Below are 22,197 nucleotides of genomic sequence, written 5' to 3' on the forward strand. Positions count from 1 at the left end.
CAGACTCTTGCATATTCCCCTAGAAGATAGAAAAGCACTAAAATCATTAACTTGAAATGTCTGTCTTTTTGTGATTAGCAGTAAGGCTTTGATGTCCAACCACGTGGGTTTTTTTCAGCAAAAACTGCTGTATCTCCTAGCTCTTTCTTTGGAACAGTCCTTCAGAGCCATCTGAGAGGCCGTGTCCCAGGCCATAGTCCTCAGGAAGTCCGCCAAATAAAACATAATTCTCAAATTTTAGGTTGTGCATTTTTTTTCAGTCGACTCCTATCCAGGACTATTGGAATCTCTCCTCTGTACCAAAGCCCAATAGATACACGAAGACAACTCCTAATATAGCAAGATTTTGAATTCTTTGTTCACTTAGTCATTGTTTTTACAAACAAAACAACCTCACCCCTTACCCCTGCCAAACAACTCTCCTATATATTATCTATATTGCTTTCACTGTGTTACATTCAGGTCAGATATAATTCTCCATGTAAGTTAGGGTCAGTGCATCCTTCTAGATGTCCTACCTCCCTGAAAAGAATGCAGGGTTCTACTGCTTTCTTATGTGTAGGTACAACTGAAATAATTGACCCATACAAATGCAGAAATGATCTTGCCCATAACTTGGCCAGCCTGGAACTAAAATATAAAAGATCTTGCCGATAATATAGCCAGTCTGGAGTGAAAAAATAAAAGATAAAAAAAAATTTAAACAACAGCGTCCTACTGTATAGTACAGGGAACTATTGATATATTCAGTATCTTGTAATAACCTATAATGGAAAAGAATATTCAAAAGAACATATATACATCTTTATATAACTGAATCACTGTGCTGTACACTTGAAACTAACACTGCTGTGTAAATCAACTATATTTCAATAAAAAAAAAAAAGAGATAAAGTCCCAACTCCAAAGAGGCTCAAAGGTCTTAGTGGTCTGTATTACACTTCTTTCCAGCATCATCTCTGGCTTCCCTCCAGGCTCCCTTTGCTTCAGTCATTTCCCAAAGATGCCTCACTTCTTCATAACATCATACCTTTGTTCATGCTTATTCTCCACTATGGTACATTCCTTTTTTTTCTTTTTGGTTTTTATTTTTTTATTTTTAAATTTTTTGTGTTTTCTTTGTAACATTCTTTCTATATCCCACCCCCCAAAAAAAATATTAAATAGAGATTGGTTAAATAAGTCATAGCGTATCTAGACAGTGGAATAGTAATTGACCTTTTCCTCCCCATCTTTATTGAAGTATAACTGACAAATAAAAATTGCGTATGTTTAATGTGTACAACTTGATTTAATATATGTATCCATTGTGAAATGATTACCACAGTCAAGCTAATTAACACACTCATTATCTCACAGAGTAACCACTTTTTGTTCTTGTTTATGACACATGTCATTGTCTCCTTATTTTTTGTTTTTATTTTTTTGCAGTACGCGGGCCGCTCACTGTTGTGGTCTCTCCCGTTGTGGAACACAGGCTTCGGACGCGCAGGCTCAGCGGCCATGGCTCACAGGCCCAGCCGCTCCGTGGCATGTGGGAGCCTCCTGGACCGGGGCACGAACCCATGTCCCCTGCATCGGCAGGCGGACTCTCAACCACTGCACCACCAGGGAAGCCCTCATTGTCTCCTTTTAATAGAGGGATTTAATTGACTAAGAACCGAAAACTTTAAAAAATAAAACTGGTATATGGCTTAGGCAATACTGTCTATAACCAACCAAGAACGCTCTGGAACATATTCTAGTTTCTTTCTTAATAAATAAAAAGAATTGTACACTGTGACCAAGTGTCGCTTATCCCAGAAATATAAGAATTGTTTTTTTTTTTTAAGTCTTAATTTAAAAAAATGGCTTTTCATTAATACCAGTTTATTACTCAACACTATGGTACATTCTTGATTCTTCTCCATTTGGTGAGATCTTACTTAGTTTTTAAGGTCCAAGTCCAATGTAATTTCTCCTATGGAATATTTATCCATTCTCCACGTAGACTTTATCTCAATCCCCCTTGTCCTCTGAAAACATACTGTTTATCACAGAAGCATAGCATTGATCACATTATCTAATATTTAACTACATCCTTCTCTCACTATACTTTCAACTCTTGGAGGCAGAGATGTTTCTGATTAATCTGTATTATCCATCACAGAGAGTACGATAGAGTTGATTCTCAATAAAAGTTTGTTGAATTAGATACTAGAGAATTCTTTACAATACAAACGTGTTTGGATTATGCTAATTTGGAATTTTTTGAGTTACAGTGTTATTGCCATTGACAAGCAAACAACTAATATTCTAATTAAAATTAATCCCTCTATTCATTAAACCAGGTCCCCAATGGAAAAAAAAATTTTTTAAGGCATTTTCTTTTCTTAGGCTATAGAAATAAATACTCTAGGTTGGCAGGAAGGTTTGCTTATAGGTTATATGGCAGAAGGCCAAGGAGGAAGAATTTGTCCTGTTTGACAAACTTTGTCCCCTCATTTCTTCTCAATAGCAGCTGTCAACAGTCAGAAATGGCCTTGTGGCCTTCAGGCAGAAATGGAATTTAATGGCTCTTACTTCCTAAACCTGTTAGGGCCTTTGAAGCCCTAATGGTTTTTTTGTTTTGTTTTGTTTTTGATGCACAAAAACTGAACTATAACTTTATTTTATATTTGGAAATAAACACAACAAAAATAAGAACGAATTTTTGTCCTACTAAAACGCTCCATCAGGTCTGGATGACTGGGACAGTCTCCTCTGCTCTGAAAGACCTGTGTTCTTCTCGATGGGAAAATAATGCTCTGATCTCCTGCTTCTTTTCATCACCTAATCCTTCCTTATCCGTTGCTGTCCCTAATATTGCAGCATCCCTAATGGCTTTTTATCCTGCTCTTTATGGCTCTGGGCCATCACTGGTAAGTATTACCCAGGAGGCAGATTTCCTGCCAAGCTGCAGTTAACTCACCTGGTAGAGTTGTGCCCGGATCTGGAGATGCCAGGAAGAGGCAAGCTGGGACTGCCAGGTCCTGGCTGGGGACTCGGGGGCGTGGGCCGTGTGATGGTCTCCACCCTGCTACTCTTGCTACTTGATGAGTCGAAACTGACCACATTGCCATTGTTTTGAGGTGTCACCGAGTGAGCCGAGGACAGCTGGCTGCCGAAATCGCTGTCCTTTGGAAACCTCTTGGTGCTTTCGTCTTGGGTTTGGATGCGGGCTGCAGGAAGACAGAGGGTGAGGGGAAGACAAGCTGAGGGGGGACACGCTCAGGTTGGTTCCGCTGCAAGTGTCCTGACTTCCAGCAGGTGGGTCTACCAACAGTTGTGTGCACTTGCAGGTACTCCTGACCCCATGGATGACAAACATTTCATAATTCAAATCATTTTTTCACTGAGAGTTGGAGCTGGAAGGGAGTGTAGGAGGAATCAAATGAACCCTGAGGCTTGAGACATGCACCATCTGATGCCCCCATTAGCAAAGTGGGTTATTCACCAGCTTTGGGGCTCTGGTTCTTTATCTATACAATTGATACGATGAAGCTTAGATGATAATTATGATTCTTTGGAAACAGTTCACAGAGCATTCTGGAAAAAAGTGTGGTCTTGGGCTTGAAAAACATTAGATGACAATATTGTTATCCTGAGAAAGTCCCTAGTTTCTGAAGGCAACCTGAACTAAACTTAATTATGCTTCATTGGCAAATAATACTGGATAATTACAGCGGAATTTTATAACATGAGCTGCAGTCTCTTTCCATAGCAGTTTTTAAAAATTTTTTTATTTGATATTGGAATATAGTTGATTAACAGTGCTGTGTTACTTTCAGGTATACAGCACAGTGATTCAGTTACACAAGTACATGTATCTATTCTTTTTCAAATTCTTTTCCCATTTAGGTCGTTACAGAACATTGAGCAGAGTTCCCTGTGCTATACAGTAGGTCTTTGTTGGTTATCCATTTTAAATATAGCAGTGTGTACATGTCACTTTCCATAGCAGTTTTTACCTGTAGGCTTGCTCTCTGAGGAAGTGGATGGAGCAAACACAACCCTTAGGCCTCATGACTCTTATTCAGGTATTTTCTTGGAAGGAAACACATCCCTCCCAATTAGCTCTGCATTGAAGCAGACAAAGGAGTTAGCCAAAAAGCCTTTTTGGGTCTCATTTTTGTTTATTTTCTGAGGAAGAATATGGACTACGTACGCCATTTTGCCATTGCCCACTGATCTTATTAGTGGCTCCAAGTGGCAGGCATGTTTCCTTTGAGCTGCACCTGCTCACTTTCCCTTCCCTTCAGCCCACACCAGACTTGTGCTCCTTGTATTATTCTTTCTTTTTTTTTTTTTTTGTGGTACGCGGGCCTCTCACTATTGTGGCCTCTCCCGTTGCGGAGCACAGGCTCTGGACACGCAGGCTCAGTGGCCATGGCTCACAGGCCCAGCCGCTCCGCGGCATGTGGGAGCCTACCGGACCGGGCCACGAACCTGTGTCCCCTGCATCGGCAGGCGGACTCTCAACCACTGCGCCACCAGGGAAGCCCGTATTATCATTCTTTGTACAGGGAGGCTCTTTCCTTTTCCCTCGATGAGCCCAGATGGGAACAAGTGTGTCCAGGTGCTGCTGGGGAAGGTGGGAAGAAGTGTGCCCATTGGGTTTGGATTTCATACTAGGGAATCTGTTTTCATGGCTGGACCTGCCCACCTGGCGTTGCTCTGCAGGCAGGGACAGAGAGGACATGACCTAAGGGGCAGAGAACTGGGGAGGGGGGCTTGCAAGGAAAAAACGGGCCACTGAGAGGAAGTACACAAAAGTGAATAAGGCCAAGATGTTCTTACGGGTTTTCTTCAGATTTTTGTGCTTCTTTTTCTCTCCTACTTCAATGTTTCCTTGTGATTTCAGATGTGTTTTGGGGTTTTTCACAGGTCTGGGGCTGATGTAAAAATTATAGATATAAACCAACATTTATATCCCTAGATTTTTATTGTGTCTAGTTAATTGTGAAAACCACAGTTGAGTAGGAATGTTTATTCGTGATGAACCTTAAACTGCTGTTTTTTAAAATGCTCACCAACTGAGACATCAGGGATTTTTGTTTGTACTTACCTTCTACCATTTGGGCAACCTTCTTCTTATCTTCAGATCTTGCCTAAAATATAAATGATAACCATACGTTTGTTTTGGATTTAGCAGGAAGGAGTAACAAATACAGTTAAGTCCCCACATATGAATGGATTCCATTCCGAGAGCGCGTTCATAAGTCCAATTTGTTCGTAAGTCCAACAAAGTTAGCCTAGGTCCCCAACTAACACAATGGGCTATACAGTACTGTATTGGAATAGGTTTATGATACTATTATAAAATAATGCACAAAAACAAACAAACACACACAAATAATACATAAAAAACAAACACAAAAAATAAAGGAAACATTTCTAATCTTACAGTACAGTACCTTGAAAAGTACAGTAATACAGTACAACAGCTGGCATACAGGGGCACGTTCGCATCTTTGAAAGTTCTCAACTTGAAGGTTCGTGTGTAGGGAAGTTGCTGTACTATTCTTGGGGGTAGGGGTGGGGAATGATGTAGGTATCACTGCTAATCCTTTGGGCCATGGCTGAGCTACTGCTGTCACCTGGGGACACTGTGCTCTGGTCCTAAGCCTGTTACTTGAATGAATAAATGCTGACACCTGAGAGCTGAAGTTTTATCCCTGGCAAGTTTCATTTTTAGGGGCAGCTCTTTGACAGACCATGTTGAGACTCTGCTAAGCATGGTTTGGCTGAGACACAAAAGAGAAAATATGGATCAACCACATGGGAGATGTGTATTTCCATAAGAATGCCCTTTGCAACTCCAGATGCATTTCCTTCTTTTTTTTTTTTTTTGTGGTCATGCCATGTGGCATGTGGGATCTTAGTTCCCTGACCAGGGATCAAACCTGGGCCCCCTGCAGTGGGAGCATGGAGTCTTAACCACTGGACTGCCAGGGAAGTTCCTAGATGCATTTCTTATTTGACTATATATGAAATGAGCTGGTGTTTCTTTACATGAATTGATATTTGTGAGAGTTGTTTTTTTTTTAAAACGGAGAAATGTGGAAGTTTTTTGCGTGGGGTTCTGGGGCTGGGTGAAGCGGGTGAGGTATCCAGGGGTCAAATTTAAGGAGGTGCTCACTCTTGGGGCTGTGGGAGTGCAGGGTCGGTGTGACCCTGAGAGTCTGTGCCTCTAAGTTTGGCAGCCTGGTGCCTCGCTTGCCTCACCCCGGTCCTGGCCCTGGGGGAGCACCTAGGGTGTGCAGAGGAGGAGAAACTGTGGAAGGATTGGGGAGTGTTGGTTTCCCTCTGACTGTTCTGAGATCTATGGTTTGAGCCCCAGATGGGAGAGAAGGTATAGTAAGTCCCCCACATATGAACCTCAAGTTACGAACTTTCAAAGGTGTGAAAGTGCGTTCCATCAGCATCAGGCGTGAGTGAAACTGCAGCTCGCCCTCCATCTCCTGTTGCTGATGATCCTTCAGCTCTACCACCTCCCACCTCCTCTCCCTCCTCCAGTCAGTAACTCTTCTTGCCTGTTCACTCGATGCCAGCCCCTGGATGCCAGCTCTTGTACTGTACTACTGTACTTTTCAAGGTACTGTACTGTAAGAGTCAAAATGTTTTCTTTAGTTTTTGTGTTTGTTTTTTACACATTATTTGTGTGAAAAGTATTATAAACCTGTTACAGTACAGTATTATGTAGCTGACTGTGTTAGTTGGGTACCTAGGCGAACTTTGTTGGACTTAGGAACAAATTGGACTTACGATTGCGCTCTCGGAGCGGAACTTGTTCGTATGTAGGGGACTTACTGTAATGACAACCAGAATTTAAAAGATATGAAAAAGGTGGGTCTTTGGGTCCAAACAGTGTCTTTGGGCTCAGATGTCCAACTCGACATGGGATTAGGGAGGGACCCTTTCTCCCTGCCCAGTCAGCGCAGCCAGCAGAAGAGCCCAGTACATTGCAAGTTTGGTGTGGCCACAGGAGGGGGAGATGAAGTGCTGAGGGCATGAGCAAGGCCTCTAGGAGAGGAGGCTCATTCTGGCAATTGAGGGCCTGGGTATTCTTAGAAACAGCCCTGGGAGATCCTGGCCGGGGAGGGGTGGCCTTGCACTCTAGCACGTGACCAAGAGTCCTAGTAATTTGAAAATGTGACCTCACTGGTATTCCCTGGCCAGGGAAATCAGTCAGATGGTTGATGCACATTCACGATAGCAAAGGTTACATAATACTTGCGTTTTGTATCTGCATTCTGAGCTGGTGGTTGCTGAGCTTTAAGGATCTTGCGATGCTCTGAAGGTAATAGATGAGCATGCTAGGGCAGAACAGCACAGGGCGGTGAGTGTACTTCATCCCCCTTGTCGGGCTTTTGTGTTCCCGGCCAGATGTGGGCTACCCACTTACCACCCCACCACCCCCTGAGGACAAAAGGTATCAGTGAGTTTTCAAGCTGGCAAGTGCTGGGAAGGAGCTGCTTTCCTTTTCTCTCTCCTGATTTTCAAAGCAACCTCCACTGACCTGGAATTCTGCACGGATGACAGCAATAAGGAAGGAGTGAAGATGGGAGAGGCATGTTACAGTGTATCATGGTAGGAGTATTGGATCAACTACTTGATGTTATTTCCCCTTTAAGTTAAAACAGACGCAAGTTAGCTGCACTGTAAAATTCCATGTTGAGATTAAACTTCTGGAAAATAAGATAATGATAATCACATTCAACCCCATGATCATGGCCACAGCGATCGCCGAAATGCTGTTGACGAATCAATCATGCTCTACCTCCCTGGCCCCTGTGTGATTCAGCATCCCTGCTCAGATCATCAGGCTCCGTAAGTGACTTTTCAATGAACTCATTGAATTTATACAGTTATTGGAAAGCAGTGCTTTCTTCTTGGCCAAATACGCAGAAGTTCCCCCAAAGCAGGCAGGAAAGTACTCACAAAAGCAGCAGCACAGCTGGCAGGACAACCACAGGGCTACTGATGTACCCAACCACAGAGCCAAACCACGCGGGAAAATCCCTCTCAATTGTTTCTGACACGATGTCATAAATTTTCTCTTGTCCGCTGTGAGGAAGAAAACCATAATTCCAGATTATATTGCTTTTGGCAGAAGGATCCTGCAAGCCATTAAAAAAAAGAAAAAAGGCTAGCTAGCTGGAGTCCAATCCTCAAAGTCAGTTTCAAAGCTAAAGTAAGTATCTGATGAATGGGAAAGATACATAACATTCCTGAAATGATTTCACCTGAAGTAGTCATTTAATTAACATGTAGGTTTGAAGATGGGGTCAGTAACTACATGGCGTGTGTGTGTGTGTGTGTGTGCACGCGTGTGTGTGTATGTATAATGTATACAAAGATAGACTCTAAATGTTACGTATACGTTGTATCAAAACTGACTTAAAGCAAATGCTAGGTGAAGATAACTCAAGGGACTTCTGTCTTTTTTTTTTTTTTTTTTTTTTTTTTGCAATACGCCGGCCTCTCACTGTTGTGGCCTCTCCCTTTGCGGAGCACAGGCTCCAGACGCACAGGCTCAGCGGCCATGGCTCACGGGCCCAGCCGCTCCACGGCATGTGGGATCTTCATGGACCAGGGCCTGAACCCGTGTCCCCTGCATCGGCAGGCGGACTCTCAACCACTGCGCCACCAGGGAAGCCCGGGACTTCTGTCTTGATGCAGCTAGATAATGTAGAATCAAAAGTGACATGGACTATCTTTTAATAAAAGCTTTCTGAGTTCTGGAAGGGAAAGATTGACCAGGTAGAATTTCCTTCTAGCCTTGGAGCAATGCCATTTCCCATTTTGATTTGAAGTGGGCTGTATATTTTAAAGATGAGCACAGAGATGATCATACTTGAGGGCAGCCTGCTTAGCAAGGAAAGGGAAATGGTCTTGGATTCAAAAGACGTGAGTTGGAAGTTTTTCTCTGCTGTTGACCTGTTCTGTGAGCCAGAAGGAGAATTCAGTTTAATGCAGGGGTCCTTCCTCTATAGCTGTCAGTAGCTCCAGGCAGAGTGGACTGAACTAAGAGAACTTACCTAAATGGCCCGCAATTTAGAGATGGCTTGTACCGGACAATAGCAAAAATGGTTGGCAGCATGCATAGGAAGAGCATAAACAGGAGCATTGCCAGGTAGAAGTTGTTGGATCTGTAAAGAAACCAAAGGCCAGGCACTGAGTTCACTCTCTGGCCAGCTGCCGATGATGTATGTGCCCCCCCTGCCCCCCCCAAACAAAACCGACACAGAAACTGTAGCCCTGACTCTTTGCAAACAGAAAAATCCTCCTCCCATCACTGCCTAGGAAAGGGTCTGTTATAGGATCAAAGGCAATTTAGCAAACTAGAAATGGATGCCCAACGGGAATTCTTGGATCACCCAGCCCAACCTGTTCATCTACTAAACGCTTGCTGAGCACCTGTCCACCTCAAGACAAGAGACGGGTGGCCCCATGGCCATCACACAATAAACTTAATTTCATGGAAAAATCTTAGCACCTATGCCCCACCCAGCTGAGTCTTTACCTAGTGGTTCCCTGTCCTGTTCCCAGCCTTGAACTTGTCCCCTATGTCTGAGGATGGTTTGACTCTTTTGTTACGGTTCTTGACTCTCTTACTTGGATGTCTCTCTCAATCTCTTATCGCTCTGCTTCTGGCTGCTCAGGGTGAATGGTCTGCCTGAGTAAGCCCTGGGCCCTAAGCTGGTCTGAAAGCTCGGCTGCCCAGGCTTCCCCTGAGGGCAGCACAGGTCTGTTTGGTGTGCAAGGCCCTGTGTATAGTCCTGAAAAGAGAATGAATGCTCTGTTAACCCTGAGACTCTCAGCCTGCATGCTCTCTCTCTCTAATGAAATAGACTGGACTAGAAGAGAACAGAAAATATCAGGGCACATACAATGTGGTTAAGTAGGTGAGTGTTGATTTGTGAAACCTTTCTCTATTTATATACACACATTCTCTTTATATATATGTATAGACACACACACATATATATATACACTCAATATATGTGTGTATCCATTTATATGTATGTGTTATGTATATTTGTGTGTATATATGTATGCATGTATTTTTATATATAGGCATACACAGATGTCAATGAATATACACATTCATATATAAATTATATATAAAACATATATATGAATATATGCATCTACACTGGTCACTAGGTGAATGATAAATACACTGTCATGCTGGTTATTGTCAAAAAGTTTGAAAGACACTGAAACACACCCACATCAATAACTATTATGTCAAAATAAAATAAATGAGTTCTAATCAAGGTGTTCAAAATGTGATATGAATTCACCAAAATGGCTAAAGTGAAACATACAGAGAAGAGCAAGTGTTGACAAGGTTGTGGGACAACTGGAACTCTCACATGAAGCTGGTGCGAGTGGAAAGGGGGCCTCTGCTTTGGCAAAATAGTTGGCGCTCTCTCCTAGAGGAGAACACACGCGTGGCCTGTGAGCCAGCAAGAACAGTCCTAGGTATGTACCCAACAAAGGACATGCGTGAGAATGTTCAAGGCAGTGTTATTCATTATAGCTAACCACAGGAGGATGCATAAAGAAATTGGGGGGGGTGTCCTCAATGAGGTGATTTTCACAAGCACAATATTGAGAAGAAGACAGGAATAAAAGAGGTCATACTGAGTGGGATTCTATTTACATCAAGTAAAAAATGGTGTGGTGGGGGGAACGAATTACGCTGTTAGAAGCTGGTAGTGACTGGAGTCGAGTACAAGGGGGCTTCTGGGCGCTGTTCTTGTTCTGTTTCTCCATCTGGGGGCTGGTTACAGAGTTGTGTTCAGTTTGTGAATATTCATCAAGCCGGATATTTGTGATGTGTGCCCTTTCTGGATAATTATTAAACTTCAGTAAAAAGTTGTAAAAGATGTGGCATGAGCTTAAGAAAAGTCATGATTCATTTGAAGGGTGGGGCATTGGCAATGGCTTCAAGGAGGAAAGGCAACTGGAGGGCAGACAAGATTTTGACAGGCAGGGAGTTGGGGAGACCCCCTTGCTGGAGGTCACTCTGGCTAAGGCGAGTGTGGGTGATGTGAGTTCTCTCTGTGAAGCGGACTTGACGCTCACTGACCTGGAGGCTCGGAAGACTTGCTGGTGGGGCACGTTGCAGGTCAGCACGGCCCAGCTGCGCAGGTACATGAGCCCAATGAGTTTGAGGACGTTGAAGGCAGGGAGACATGGTGAGAAGAAGGCTCCCATCCTGAAACCACAATGGGAGGCCAGTTAGCGTCTGTTCTCCTCTGGTCTATCTTGGTTCTGAGAGCTTGAGATTTATACTCTGCGCTTAAAGAACTGAAGAAGCCCCTGGAGATCTGAGACCCCAACCTTCCACCTGCTGGAGATAAGACAAGTCACTTCTGCAGATTAGCAGGGAGCCTGTTTGAAAATATCCTCTTGGCACAAGGATGCTAAGTGTCTCCTGCCTCTTCACACTTAGCAAAGGAAAGGCCCTCTTCCGGTCAAGAGGCAAATAGTGGATAACTGTGGTTTCGGGCAAGCTCTAGATTTTGCCTGTCTATGGGGTTGGTGGGGCTACGTTAATAAATTATTGACTTTCAGATTTGATCAACATTATGTGAAGCAGAGCTACTTTTGTTGGACCTTGTGCTAAGCATCCTCACACATTTTGGCCCATTTAACCTTCTGCAACCATAAAAGGAGGGGTAAATATCCAAAGTTTTTAGACATGAAATGTGGGTCTGGGAAAATTAGGTGATTTGCCCAGAGACTAATAAAAGGGAGACTCTATATCATCCAAACTGAGAGACCTTTGAGAGTGACAGATCTGGGAAAACATCCCAGGAAAACAGAGGTATACCTACCCTGCAAATAAGTGCCAAATATGGAATGAAACCCAGATCTTCTGACTTTAAGGCTAAATCTGCTTATACTGGATGTTCATTCAATACAATACTTGTGAAGTTTGGACTTAGCAGCAGGAAAATAGATACAAAGAGAGGTTTAATAAGTAAAACTGTTTTTTTAAAAAACTTTTGGTTTCTCACATCAGGCAAGACACTTAGCTTCTCTTTTCCTCAGTTTCCTCATATTTAAAATGGAGAAAATAATACTAATTACCTCATAGGGTTTCTATAAGGATTAAACCAGTTATTACAGGGAAAAACATGCCCGACATTCTGGCAAACGTTAAGTAAATGTTTTGTATTATTTTTAATACTGTATTTGTGAAAATATTTTTCAAAATAAGTGGACTCTAAGAATACAGAATTTGAGTAAAGGGATATTACTTTATATTCCATTCCTCCTGCATTTTACTGAATGATTATGAAGAGAGATTGTGTCTTCTGAAGGTATGGGACACCCAGGTTCTTCTTCTTTTTTGTCGTTTGCTTGTATTTTAACAAATAGCACTTTTTGTGGTCCAGTAGGGAAAGCCAGAGATGGAGGGTTGGTTAGGGAGCTCTCTGCCGTGGCCCCATGGACACACACGTCCATGTCGATCAGATGATCCGTTTCAGCCTTTAGTATCTTTAGGAACATGATTGCCTTGGCTGGGGGTTGCCCTGGGTGAGCAGACCTCCCCTAGGATGGGTCTATCTTTCTGGGGGATAGTCATGCACCTGGGCTCAATGTCCAAGTGAGAGTACGGAAGGAGAGTGGGTAGCTGAAGGCAGGCTCCCCAGCTGTGACACAGCCACTGATGGAAGTCCTCCTCGGGGGTCAGCAGCCTCTCCTCCTAGCCTCCCCGCAATCCTCCCCAGCAGCTTATTCTACTGGTTCTTGTGCAGTTTTGTTTGTTTTTCAGTGACCGATAGTGGCCTAAAAATGGACTATTTCCTTCCTCATTCCTTTCTGCAAAATGCTTAGAAAACCATTACTGAAATTACTATATATGTGAAATAGTTCAATTAGAAACTGTTTATGTCCTTTCTTGACTCTTATGGCTGTGTTTATTATGGTCATGTCCCATCCAGACTCGGTAAATTAAAATCTTAGCCCAGATTAGATGTAAGCACAGCAGGAAGAAGCTTTGCTACGTACCAAATCATTCCTTGGTTGTAGACTAAATGTAACACGTTCTCTGCTATTTTGAATTCCCCGTATTCAGGCTACAAGAGAAAACGAACTTCTGCATTAAAAAACATTCCAAATTTCTTTGCATAAACCAGTTCACTATAGTCAAATACACAGAATTCGTTGCTCGCCTAGATACGCAGAGATCATTGTCTGTGAGGCCATCCCAGCAAATGGTAAATGTAAGAAAGAAATGGAAACTCAGCTTTGTACAGCCTTTCCTTCTTCCCTCACGTATTTTCTCTCAGCCATGTCAGTTTCCCAGCCTGGCCATCAGGAAAGGATGGATCTGGCCATATGAACTTCCCTAATGGACACGGCATCTTACTTACAAACTTGCTCTCCAGGTCCCAACACCAGTAGTCAGTTAAGTACCGAACGAAAAGTCCTCGGAAGAAGTCTATGAGCAGAATGCTGGCCACAGTGAAGAGCATGTCAATGATGGAGAGCTTCAGCATCTCCTGCAACACAAGGTGTCCTTGGATGCCACCACGCCCTGCCCTTCCCACTGTCCACCTCTTCCTTGGGGTCTTCCCTTCTCTCTTCATTCCCATGGCTTGAGCCACTGGGGCCCCTCCAATGGTGGCTTCATTTTTGGCACATAATGGCTGCTCAACAAATATTTGTTAATTTGAATTTTGATATCTGAGACCAGCTTTACACAAAGCCAGGGAAAAAGTCTATGGTTCTGAGCCACAGGAGACCACTTGAGGTGTCATCATGGGATATAGTGAAGGTGAAAGGCAGAGGGGTTCAGAGCACAGAGTTTGGAGCAGATGCCTGGGTTTAGGGCTTCATTGTGCTTTTTTTTTTTTTTTTTTTTTGATGTGGATCATTTTTAAAGTCTTTATTGAATTTGTCACAATATTGCTTCTGTTTTATATTTTGGTTTTTTGGCACGAGGCACGTGGGATCTTAGCTCCCCGAACAGGGCTCGAACCCTCATCCCCTGAATTGGAAGGCTAAGTCTTAACAACTGGACCACCAGGGAAGTCCCCTTCATTCTGCTTTTACTATCTGTGTTTTGGGGCAAGTTACTTAAACTCTTGTGCTTCAGTTTCCTCATCTCTGCTTCTACGGATCATAATAAGATTCTAGACTAAGCACTTAGAACAGGGCCAAGCACACTGTTGATACTGCCTCAGTCTTTACACTGAGTATGATAATTCATTTTGAGACCTGGAAAAACCTAATCCCCCACTGAACTTTATTTTCTTTTTCTATAAAATAGAGATAATGACACTTCAGAGAGTCACTAGAATTAAGTGATGAAATGGACACGGAAGGGCTTTATAAGGGAACGAGGGAGCCACCTGTCCAACGTATGTCTCCCAGCATTGGCCTTGCAGACTCTGGGTGGAAGCAGTGGTCTTGTTGGCCTCTGAGAGAGGCGAGGTGTAAGTCAGAACATTGGCTTGTTCCAGGGCCCAAGTGCTGTTTCTCCTGAGCCCTATCCCAGGCCCAGGCGTGGACCACTTCTCTTCTCCAGGGGCTGCCCTGGTGACAAAGAAGATGGTAGAATCTATCCAATGACTTGTGCTATTTGGGGGAGCAGTTTCCTGTGGAGAGAGGGAAGGAAGAAGAAAAGGTTGTCCAGTTATGTGTAAATAAGAATCCATCATGAACACCAAGGATATCACTGCATGCTTGGGAATAATCTCTCTTTCTTTATCTCTGTTTCTCTCTGTCTCCGACTCTCTGTCTCTCTCTCTCTCTCACTATCTCTAGCTTGGTTGATAGCCACCTGACTAGAGTTGGTCCAGTAATGAACATAGAGTTGTAATGAATAGCATTGATTGGTCCCCAGTAAAGTGTCAGAGCCTGTCCTAGGTTACAGCATGTTATATTTCTCATTCTCACAAGAGTGTCAGGTAAGAATGATTATTCCATGTTACAGATGAAGGGACTGAAGCTCAGCTAGTAGAACTCAAACGCTCGAGGTCATGTTGCTAGTAAGTGGCAGGTAAGGACCCAGTCTACGCAACATCAAAGCCCTGATGCAGAACCATTTCTCCCTGTGGCCTCTCCTGTCTTATAAGCAGCAGGATTTGATGCTAGGAAGGTATGGCTTGGGCAAACAACCCTAAAGAAACCTCCTACTCCCTGCCTCCTCTTCCCCTACCATTTTGGGATAACCTCACAGGTGGGGCAGGTTTAAAATGACCTCCAAAACTACCCTAGGCTGGGATGGTGGGGCCTGCTCTGAATGGCTCTCCATAAGATATTTATTTTCTCCTGATTTTCTAAGTGAAAATTAGTCCCATGGTCTGCCATTCTCCTGGGATCATTTACAATAACTGTTGATAACCTTTCCTGATGGAATTCCAGGAAAGAGTGTCAAGAGACCCAGGTTCTCATTCCAGCCCTGTCACTGACTAGCCATAAATTCTGGCCTCAGTTTCTTTATCTTGGAAATGAGACCAAATTTCCTATCCTTTGTTGAGAAGACCACAAATGAACTGATTTTTGAACATGATGAACAGAGTGCAAATACTAGCAGTGATATTGACAACACTGAGGATGACTCTGTATCTGTGTGTATGTGTGTATATGTGTGTATGTGTATGTGTGTGTGTATGTGTATATGGGTGTATGTGTGTGTATGTGTATATATGTGTGTATGTATTCAATATGTATGTGTATATGTGTGTATGTGTTTGTGTGTGTGCCTGTGTATATATATGTGTGCATGTATATATGTGTGTATGTGTTTGTGTATACGTGAGTGTACGTGTATATATGTGTGTACGTGTGTATGCCTATATACGTGTGTGTGTGCGTGTGTTTGTGTATATGTGTGTGTATGTATATATGTGTGTACGTGCGTGTGTTTGTATATGTGTGTATGTGTGTATATATGTGTGTATGTATGTATGCCTATATGTGCGTATGTGCATGTGTTTGTGTATGTGTGTATGTATATATGTGTGTATGTGTGTGTGTTTGTGTATGTGTGTGTGTATATATGTGTGTATGTGCCTATATATGTGTGCATGTGTTTGTGTATATGTGTGTGTATGTGTATATATGTGTGTATGTGCGTGTGTGTATGTGTGTGTGGTGCGTGTGGGGGGCAGTGGTTGGCTGGGCACATCCCCAGGATGGAGCACTCACCTCAGTGCTCATGCTGTTAACTTTGTCCAGAAGGGCGATGATCAGACTGTAGAGGTTTCCCAGGTACAGCACAAGGACCCTGAAAGCCACAAGCCCACCTTGAATGACCAGACCACCACTCCATCATTCTAGAATGACCACAATTTGGGAGCGACCACCATGTTTTGGCTAAGACAGTTGTTGGTTGCCACACTTGGTTTCCTTCAGAATCAGACTGTGGGCATTAAAAAAAAAAATACAGAATTCCAGAATCTACACTGTTTCAAGAGGTCTGGATGGGGTCTGGAAATCCTTTTATCTCCTTACCAGGTGATTCCACTATAGCCGATCTCTGGATCAGTATTTCAGAACCACTGGTATAGCAGACAGTGTGTGAGCTCAGGAAGCGGGGCTCTGAAGTGTAGTGTGAATTATACGTGTCCTTGAGTCATGCCTTCTGGTTTATAAAGTGATTTTCCAGGCATTATCTCATTTGAGTCTCACAACTCTGTGAGGTCCATATTATTATAACCGCCACTTAAGGGACAAGGGTATTGAACATGGGGAGGGCTTAAGTCACCTGCTCGGGTTCACACAGTTAAAAAGAGGCAGGGTGAGATTTCAGGATCTCAGTGGTCTGGTTCCGAAATACAGGCTGAACCTGTCAGATGGGCTGAATCAGTGAGGGGCTGTGGGCACATCTACACCTGCTCACAGGTGGGCAACCTTGAGTAGGTGGCACCTGCCCGCAGCAGCCTCAGATCCAAGACCTGATGCCCGCTTCCCCGGAGTTGGAAGGTTTTGGGAAACATGCCGTGGAGTTTCCCAGGCTGCAGCCTTGGGTCTTAACAGAAACATGCCTGGGAAAATGAGATGAGAAAGGAAAATGGCAGGTTTACAAATCTCTCACAGGACAGTGGTTGGCACTTGGAGAATCATGAAGCCCGTGCCAGTTGGTGAAAAAGAGAAAGCAGATTTAACATGAAGAAAAGACTCCAGATTGGAACTTTGAGTCGCCCATCCCCGCAGGCCTTCATCTCCTCAGGTGTAGAGTTTACCACCTGTGGCCACCAGTGTGCAGTAGTGAGCAGGGAAACAGGGGCTAGGACACCTCCGGGGGCATCATTCTGACTCATCTTGGCTTTCCCTGTGCACTGTGGAGGGATTCCCTGTGCACTGTGGAGGGATTCCCTTCAGCTTCCCTTTCTATCGCTGTCTTCACCTAACACAGGGCAGGACCCTCAGAGTCAACTTGGCACTTGCTGGCTGAAGGAAGGACCGAGAGAATTTAACCTTCTGCCGTCTTCGTATCGCATGGCTCTTGTTCTCACTGTGCCCTGAGTAAAAGGTAACTTCGTCTGCTGGTGAGTTAGTGGAACTAAAGTAATATATCCTACTCTTATTTCTAGAATTAGCCTGAATTCATCAGGGGTAAGTCTCTTGAAGCCTCTGTTTCTCTAGTTTTGAACGGGAATAACAAGGCCAATCTGTATAAGAGGACTGCTGTTAGACCAAATGCAATCATAGAATTGATTCTCCCCCAATGCCTGCCGTGAGGGAGTTGCTGAGGGCGGCACTTCTCTCTCCTAGGTCAACAGAGGAGGTGCCGAGCAGAGCACAGAGACCAGGGTTCAAGCCTGTGGGGCTGGGAGTCTCTTCCAGAGCTACCCTGGGTGAGGGGCTTCCACACACCCCTTGATCTTTCGAGTGATGTTTTTCTATCTCTGAAATGACAGCTGGACTTCAAGATCGTGGCAAACTACAGCCTTTTAGCCAAACCCTATCCTCTTCTATTTTTGTAATAAAGTTGTAAGGAACTCGGCCACACCCTTTGGATGATGTATTGTCTGTGGCTGCTTTTGTGCTACAACCTCAGAGTTGAGCCACAGAGACCGTGTGACCGGCACAACCAAAAATATTTACTATTTGGTCCTTTATGGAAAACATTTGCTGACTCCTGAATGACAGCCATTCTTCCCAAAGTGATCTGTGGGACATTTGTTCTGTGGAATGTGATCAAGCATTACAAGAGAAAGCACAATCCAAACACTGTAGACCCGGGAGAGATGGGAGGTAAATCAGCAGGGCTCGGACAGTGCCACCCTCTGCGACAGTCACCCTAACAGAGACGGGGATTTTTCGGGAAGACAGTGATGATGCCAGCGCTAGAGAAGAAGTGTGGTTTCAGGGGGCTGGCCCCTCTGACCTCCCCCTCCCCGCCCCTACTCCCCGCCTGCTGTGCTCACGTCTGCATTAACCACCTGTATTCACACCCACTGACCATCCCAGCACAGCCCCGATGCTCGATGCTCCCTGACTTACTCACAAGAACCGCTTTGAGTCTACGCTTTGGGGAATTATTAGCAAAGCATGATGTCCATCTCACGTCTGGAAAGACAGCATGGGTCTCTCACCTCTCACGGTCAGTCCACTGAGGGACCCAACGTGAGCAAAACAGGGCACACTTTCCAGCATCTTCTTGGTCCTCTTTCTCCTGCATCTGCTTTTTCTGCCTGTTCTCCCCGCTTCCCCTCCCCCTCCCTCTCACCCACCTCCTCTTCCTCCTCTTGTTCTCATCACCGCCTTTTCACCCGTTTCTTCTGTCCTGTCCTCCTGGTCCATCCTCTCCAGCCCCCTCCTCTCTCCCTGCTTCCTCTTCCCCCTTCTTCCCACCATTCTCTCCTGTGGTATCCTGCTTTTCTTGAGACGCAGCCGTAGGGGAAGTCCTGTGCTAAGTTTTGGGGGGAACAAAGCAAGCCCTGGCTCCCGAGGGACTGAGTTCCCACAGCGGGTGGCCGGACGGGTAACCCACAACAAGCCATTTCCCAGCGGGGTGGTGGTACCTTGCCAGCTGGAAGCGCAGTGTGGTCCGTGGGTGGTACATCTCCAAGGCGGCAATGAGGTCAAAGGCTGATGGTGCCAGCATGGTGACGAGGGACACTACCACGCTCACCTACCAAGAGAGGGTGTGCCCCACTGAGCTCCTCGGGGCCCCGCATCCCAGCCTCCCTCACCTCGTAGCTGGTCTGTAGCCTAATGTTTGGTCGGGGAGGGGTGTATTCAGAGGGTCATGCAGTTCTTACATGGAAAACCTCCCCCAAATCTTGGCTAATTAGCTGTTTTCAAAAGGCCACTTTGCCATGGGTTTATTCCTTCTAGGAACACTCCTTAATCTGAAGACACTTGTACATGTCTTCTGGGATTTACTGGTGTTTCTGCCACCTTCTCCAATTACCATCTCATTCTATTTCTACTTCCCTTACCTTGGATGGAAGAAGGAAATAACTGTAACTGTTAAGAATAGAAAAGGGAAGTCTGAGAGGTAATTTAATATTCTTTCTGCACACGGAAGATTAATTATCTAGAGAATTATGCCTGGCTCTTGTTTCTCTGTACTTATGTACTTTCTCTGCAAATGAAAAAGGAGGCTTAGCTGGTACACAAGAGGTGTAAGCTAAAGGAAGAAATAATTTCTGAATTTACCTTTAAAATATCTATCTGCACACAAGCCCATATTTATCAATATATAACCCACTTAATTGACATAAAACACGAAGAGGTATGGGAAGAGATTATCTAATGCAGCCTCAGATTTTGAAAAAGTATTGTACATTGAGGATAAATTGCTAAGTATCACCTTGCCTGCCCGCTTTGCTTTTTAAATCCCAAGGATGAAAATCATTTTCATACAAGTGGTCTGAGAGGTAGCATCTGTGCTATTTCTACCACTCAAATCTTTACAGGTAAATTGAGCCAAGTGTTCAGGACAAGAGTCTTGCAATAAATACTAAAAATTATAAAATTGTTTATAACCTTCTTCTTGGTAATTTTCTATTCATGGGAATAGTCCCATAAATGGAGGGGAAAGAGCATTTAAAAAAATAAGCCATTGGTGTGGGGCTGTTTGGGAAGCATTTGTGATTTAGAAATATGGAAAGCGGGCTTCCCTGGTGGCGCAGTGGTTGAGAGTCCGCCTGCCGATTCAGGGGACACGGGTTCGTGCCCCGGTCCGGGAGGATCCTGCATGCTGCGGAGCGGCTGGGCCCGTGAGCCACGGCCTCTGGGCCTGCGCGTCCGGAGCCTGTGCTCCGCAACGGGAGAGGCCACAACAGTGAGAGGCCCGCGTACCACAAAAAAAAATAAAATTAAAAAAAAAAAAAGAAATATGGAAAGCACCTAAATGTTCAATAATCCCCACATGGTCAACTTTGACACATGCAATGAAAGGCAGTGCAGTTGCTAATGCAAGTCTAGGTGAAGTCAGTTTCTGGAAACGTGTATATAAAGAAACACGAAGCCAGAAAAGCAAAGCACAGTCAGCAGCAAGACTCAAAACTAAAGACTGTGCAAATGCCTGAAGGTGTTTTTGAATCAAAATCTTCCTTATTAAGACCAGTGAAATCATTTAGCCAAGTCTGGGTGTTGCCACTCTGGCTCCCAGCTCTTGCAGTCTGTGCTCTAGAAGAAGAGGACTACAATTTTTCCGTGGAGATGTTTCCAGGGAGCCCACTTAAGAAACACCCAGGAAACAGAGGGGCAGCTACTGTTGTGTGGGTACCTCGTTCTTTTCCCAGAGTGTCAGCTCCTTCTTGGACTGTGCCAGCTTCTGGGACCGGTCCACCACGAAGTAGATGAGATAGATGCTCCCAGCCAGCGAAAGAAGCACCAAGATGTTGGCGATGACCCTCAGGCAGATGGTCACTGCCCTGCGGGGAGAGGCAGGTATGAGGGCGATATACTGGGCTCTGCACAGGGCACCCTGATGCACAGAAAAGGCCAGGGAAGGATGGGAAGACGTTTACTGCCAAGTGGATTCTCTGCCCTGAAGAATCAGTGCTCTTCCCCCAACCCCCAGAATCCCTCATTTCCTAAGAGATCAACAGTGAGATACAAATCTAAGCCACCAGCATCAGTGGGGCTTTAAACACACACACACACACACACACACACACACACACACGTTCTGGAGTCTGAGTATTTGGGCTTCAGTGTTTGCTTTGCCACTTAAAATTGGAGTCCTGTGGCATATGCACATTTCAGTTATAGGAGCTCAGGTACGGGTGCTCAGGAGAGGGAAGGGGGAGGAAGCAAGGAGGGGAGGGAATGATCCTGCCTCTCATTTCGCACCATGATTTCGATATTATACCACGTTATTTACTTGGAATTTGTTATCTGTCTTTTCCCTCTAGAAAGCAAGTGCTCAGTTGTTAAAGTCTTCTTCACGGCTGTATTCTCAGCTCTTAGAACAGGCCCAGTACATAGAAGCACTTCATAAATATTTGCTGGAGGAAGAAGTAAAGAAAGGAGCTGGGACACGGGCTCCTCTTTCCTCGCCAGGTCTCACTTCCCAAAGACCTCTTACAATCAACCGTGATCCTACTACAGTAAGTCCCCTACATAAGAACCTTCAAGTTGCGAACTTTCAAAGATGCGAACACGCATCTGGAACCTGTACCAGCAACGTCAGGCGTGAGTGACATCGCAGCTCACCCTCCGTCTCCTGTTGCGGAGGATCCTTCAGCTCTAGCATCTCCCACCTCCTCTCCCTCCTCCAGTCACTAACTCTTCTTGCCTGTTCACTCGATGCCAGCCCCTGGATGCCAGCTGTTGTACTGTACTACTGTACTTTTCAAGGTACTGTAAGAGTCAAAATGTTTTATTCATTGTGTTTGTTTTTATGTATTATCTGTGTGAAAAGTATGATAAACCTATTCCAGTACAGTACTATAGAGCCGATTGTGTTAGTTGGGGACCTAGGCTAACTTTGTTGGACTTACGAACAAATTGGACTTACGAACGTGCTCTCGGGACGGAACTCGTTCATATGTAGGGGACTTACTGCATTTACAGTAAGTTTCCAGTTTTAACTGAAAAAAACCCACTCTTCCTGAAGGAAAACTCACTGACTCCAATTGGCTTATCTTTAAGGCATCTGCTTCCGACTTTGGGGTCAGTCTTAGTCCGTTTTCCCTGAAAGCAGAACCTCAGGCAAAGGTGTGTTTGCGAGGAGTTTTTCTG

The 22,197-nt window shown here is 44.5% G+C and overlaps 1 protein-coding gene across 1 annotated transcript in view; it reads right to left on the reverse strand.

The window, feature by feature from the left end:
• TMC3 (transmembrane channel like 3) overlaps positions 1-22,197 on the reverse strand; it is a gene marked incomplete at its 3' end in the record, with an annotated part of 46,029 nt that overhangs the window by 1,538 nt on the left and 22,294 nt on the right. The window contains exons 10-21 of the mRNA XM_079700444.1: positions 20,738-20,885; positions 19,023-19,132; positions 16,201-16,279; positions 14,400-14,645; positions 13,419-13,547; positions 13,054-13,121; positions 11,123-11,251; positions 9,063-9,173; positions 7,963-8,088; positions 7,248-7,337; positions 5,087-5,124; positions 2,951-3,200 (exon numbers count right to left, since the gene is read on the reverse strand). Of these exons, the coding sequence (XP_079556570.1) occupies positions 2,951-3,200; positions 5,087-5,124; positions 7,248-7,337; positions 7,963-8,088; positions 9,063-9,173; positions 11,123-11,251; positions 13,054-13,121; positions 13,419-13,547; positions 14,400-14,645; positions 16,201-16,279; positions 19,023-19,132; positions 20,738-20,885 (1,524 nt within the window). The remainder of the gene's footprint in view (positions 1-2,950; positions 3,201-5,086; positions 5,125-7,247; positions 7,338-7,962; positions 8,089-9,062; positions 9,174-11,122; positions 11,252-13,053; positions 13,122-13,418; positions 13,548-14,399; positions 14,646-16,200; positions 16,280-19,022; positions 19,133-20,737; positions 20,886-22,197) is intronic.

The sequence above is a fragment of the Hyperoodon ampullatus genome (assembly GCF_949752795.1).
Source record: "Hyperoodon ampullatus genome assembly, chromosome: 3".
Taxonomy (NCBI): domain Eukaryota; kingdom Metazoa; phylum Chordata; class Mammalia; order Artiodactyla; family Ziphiidae; genus Hyperoodon; species Hyperoodon ampullatus.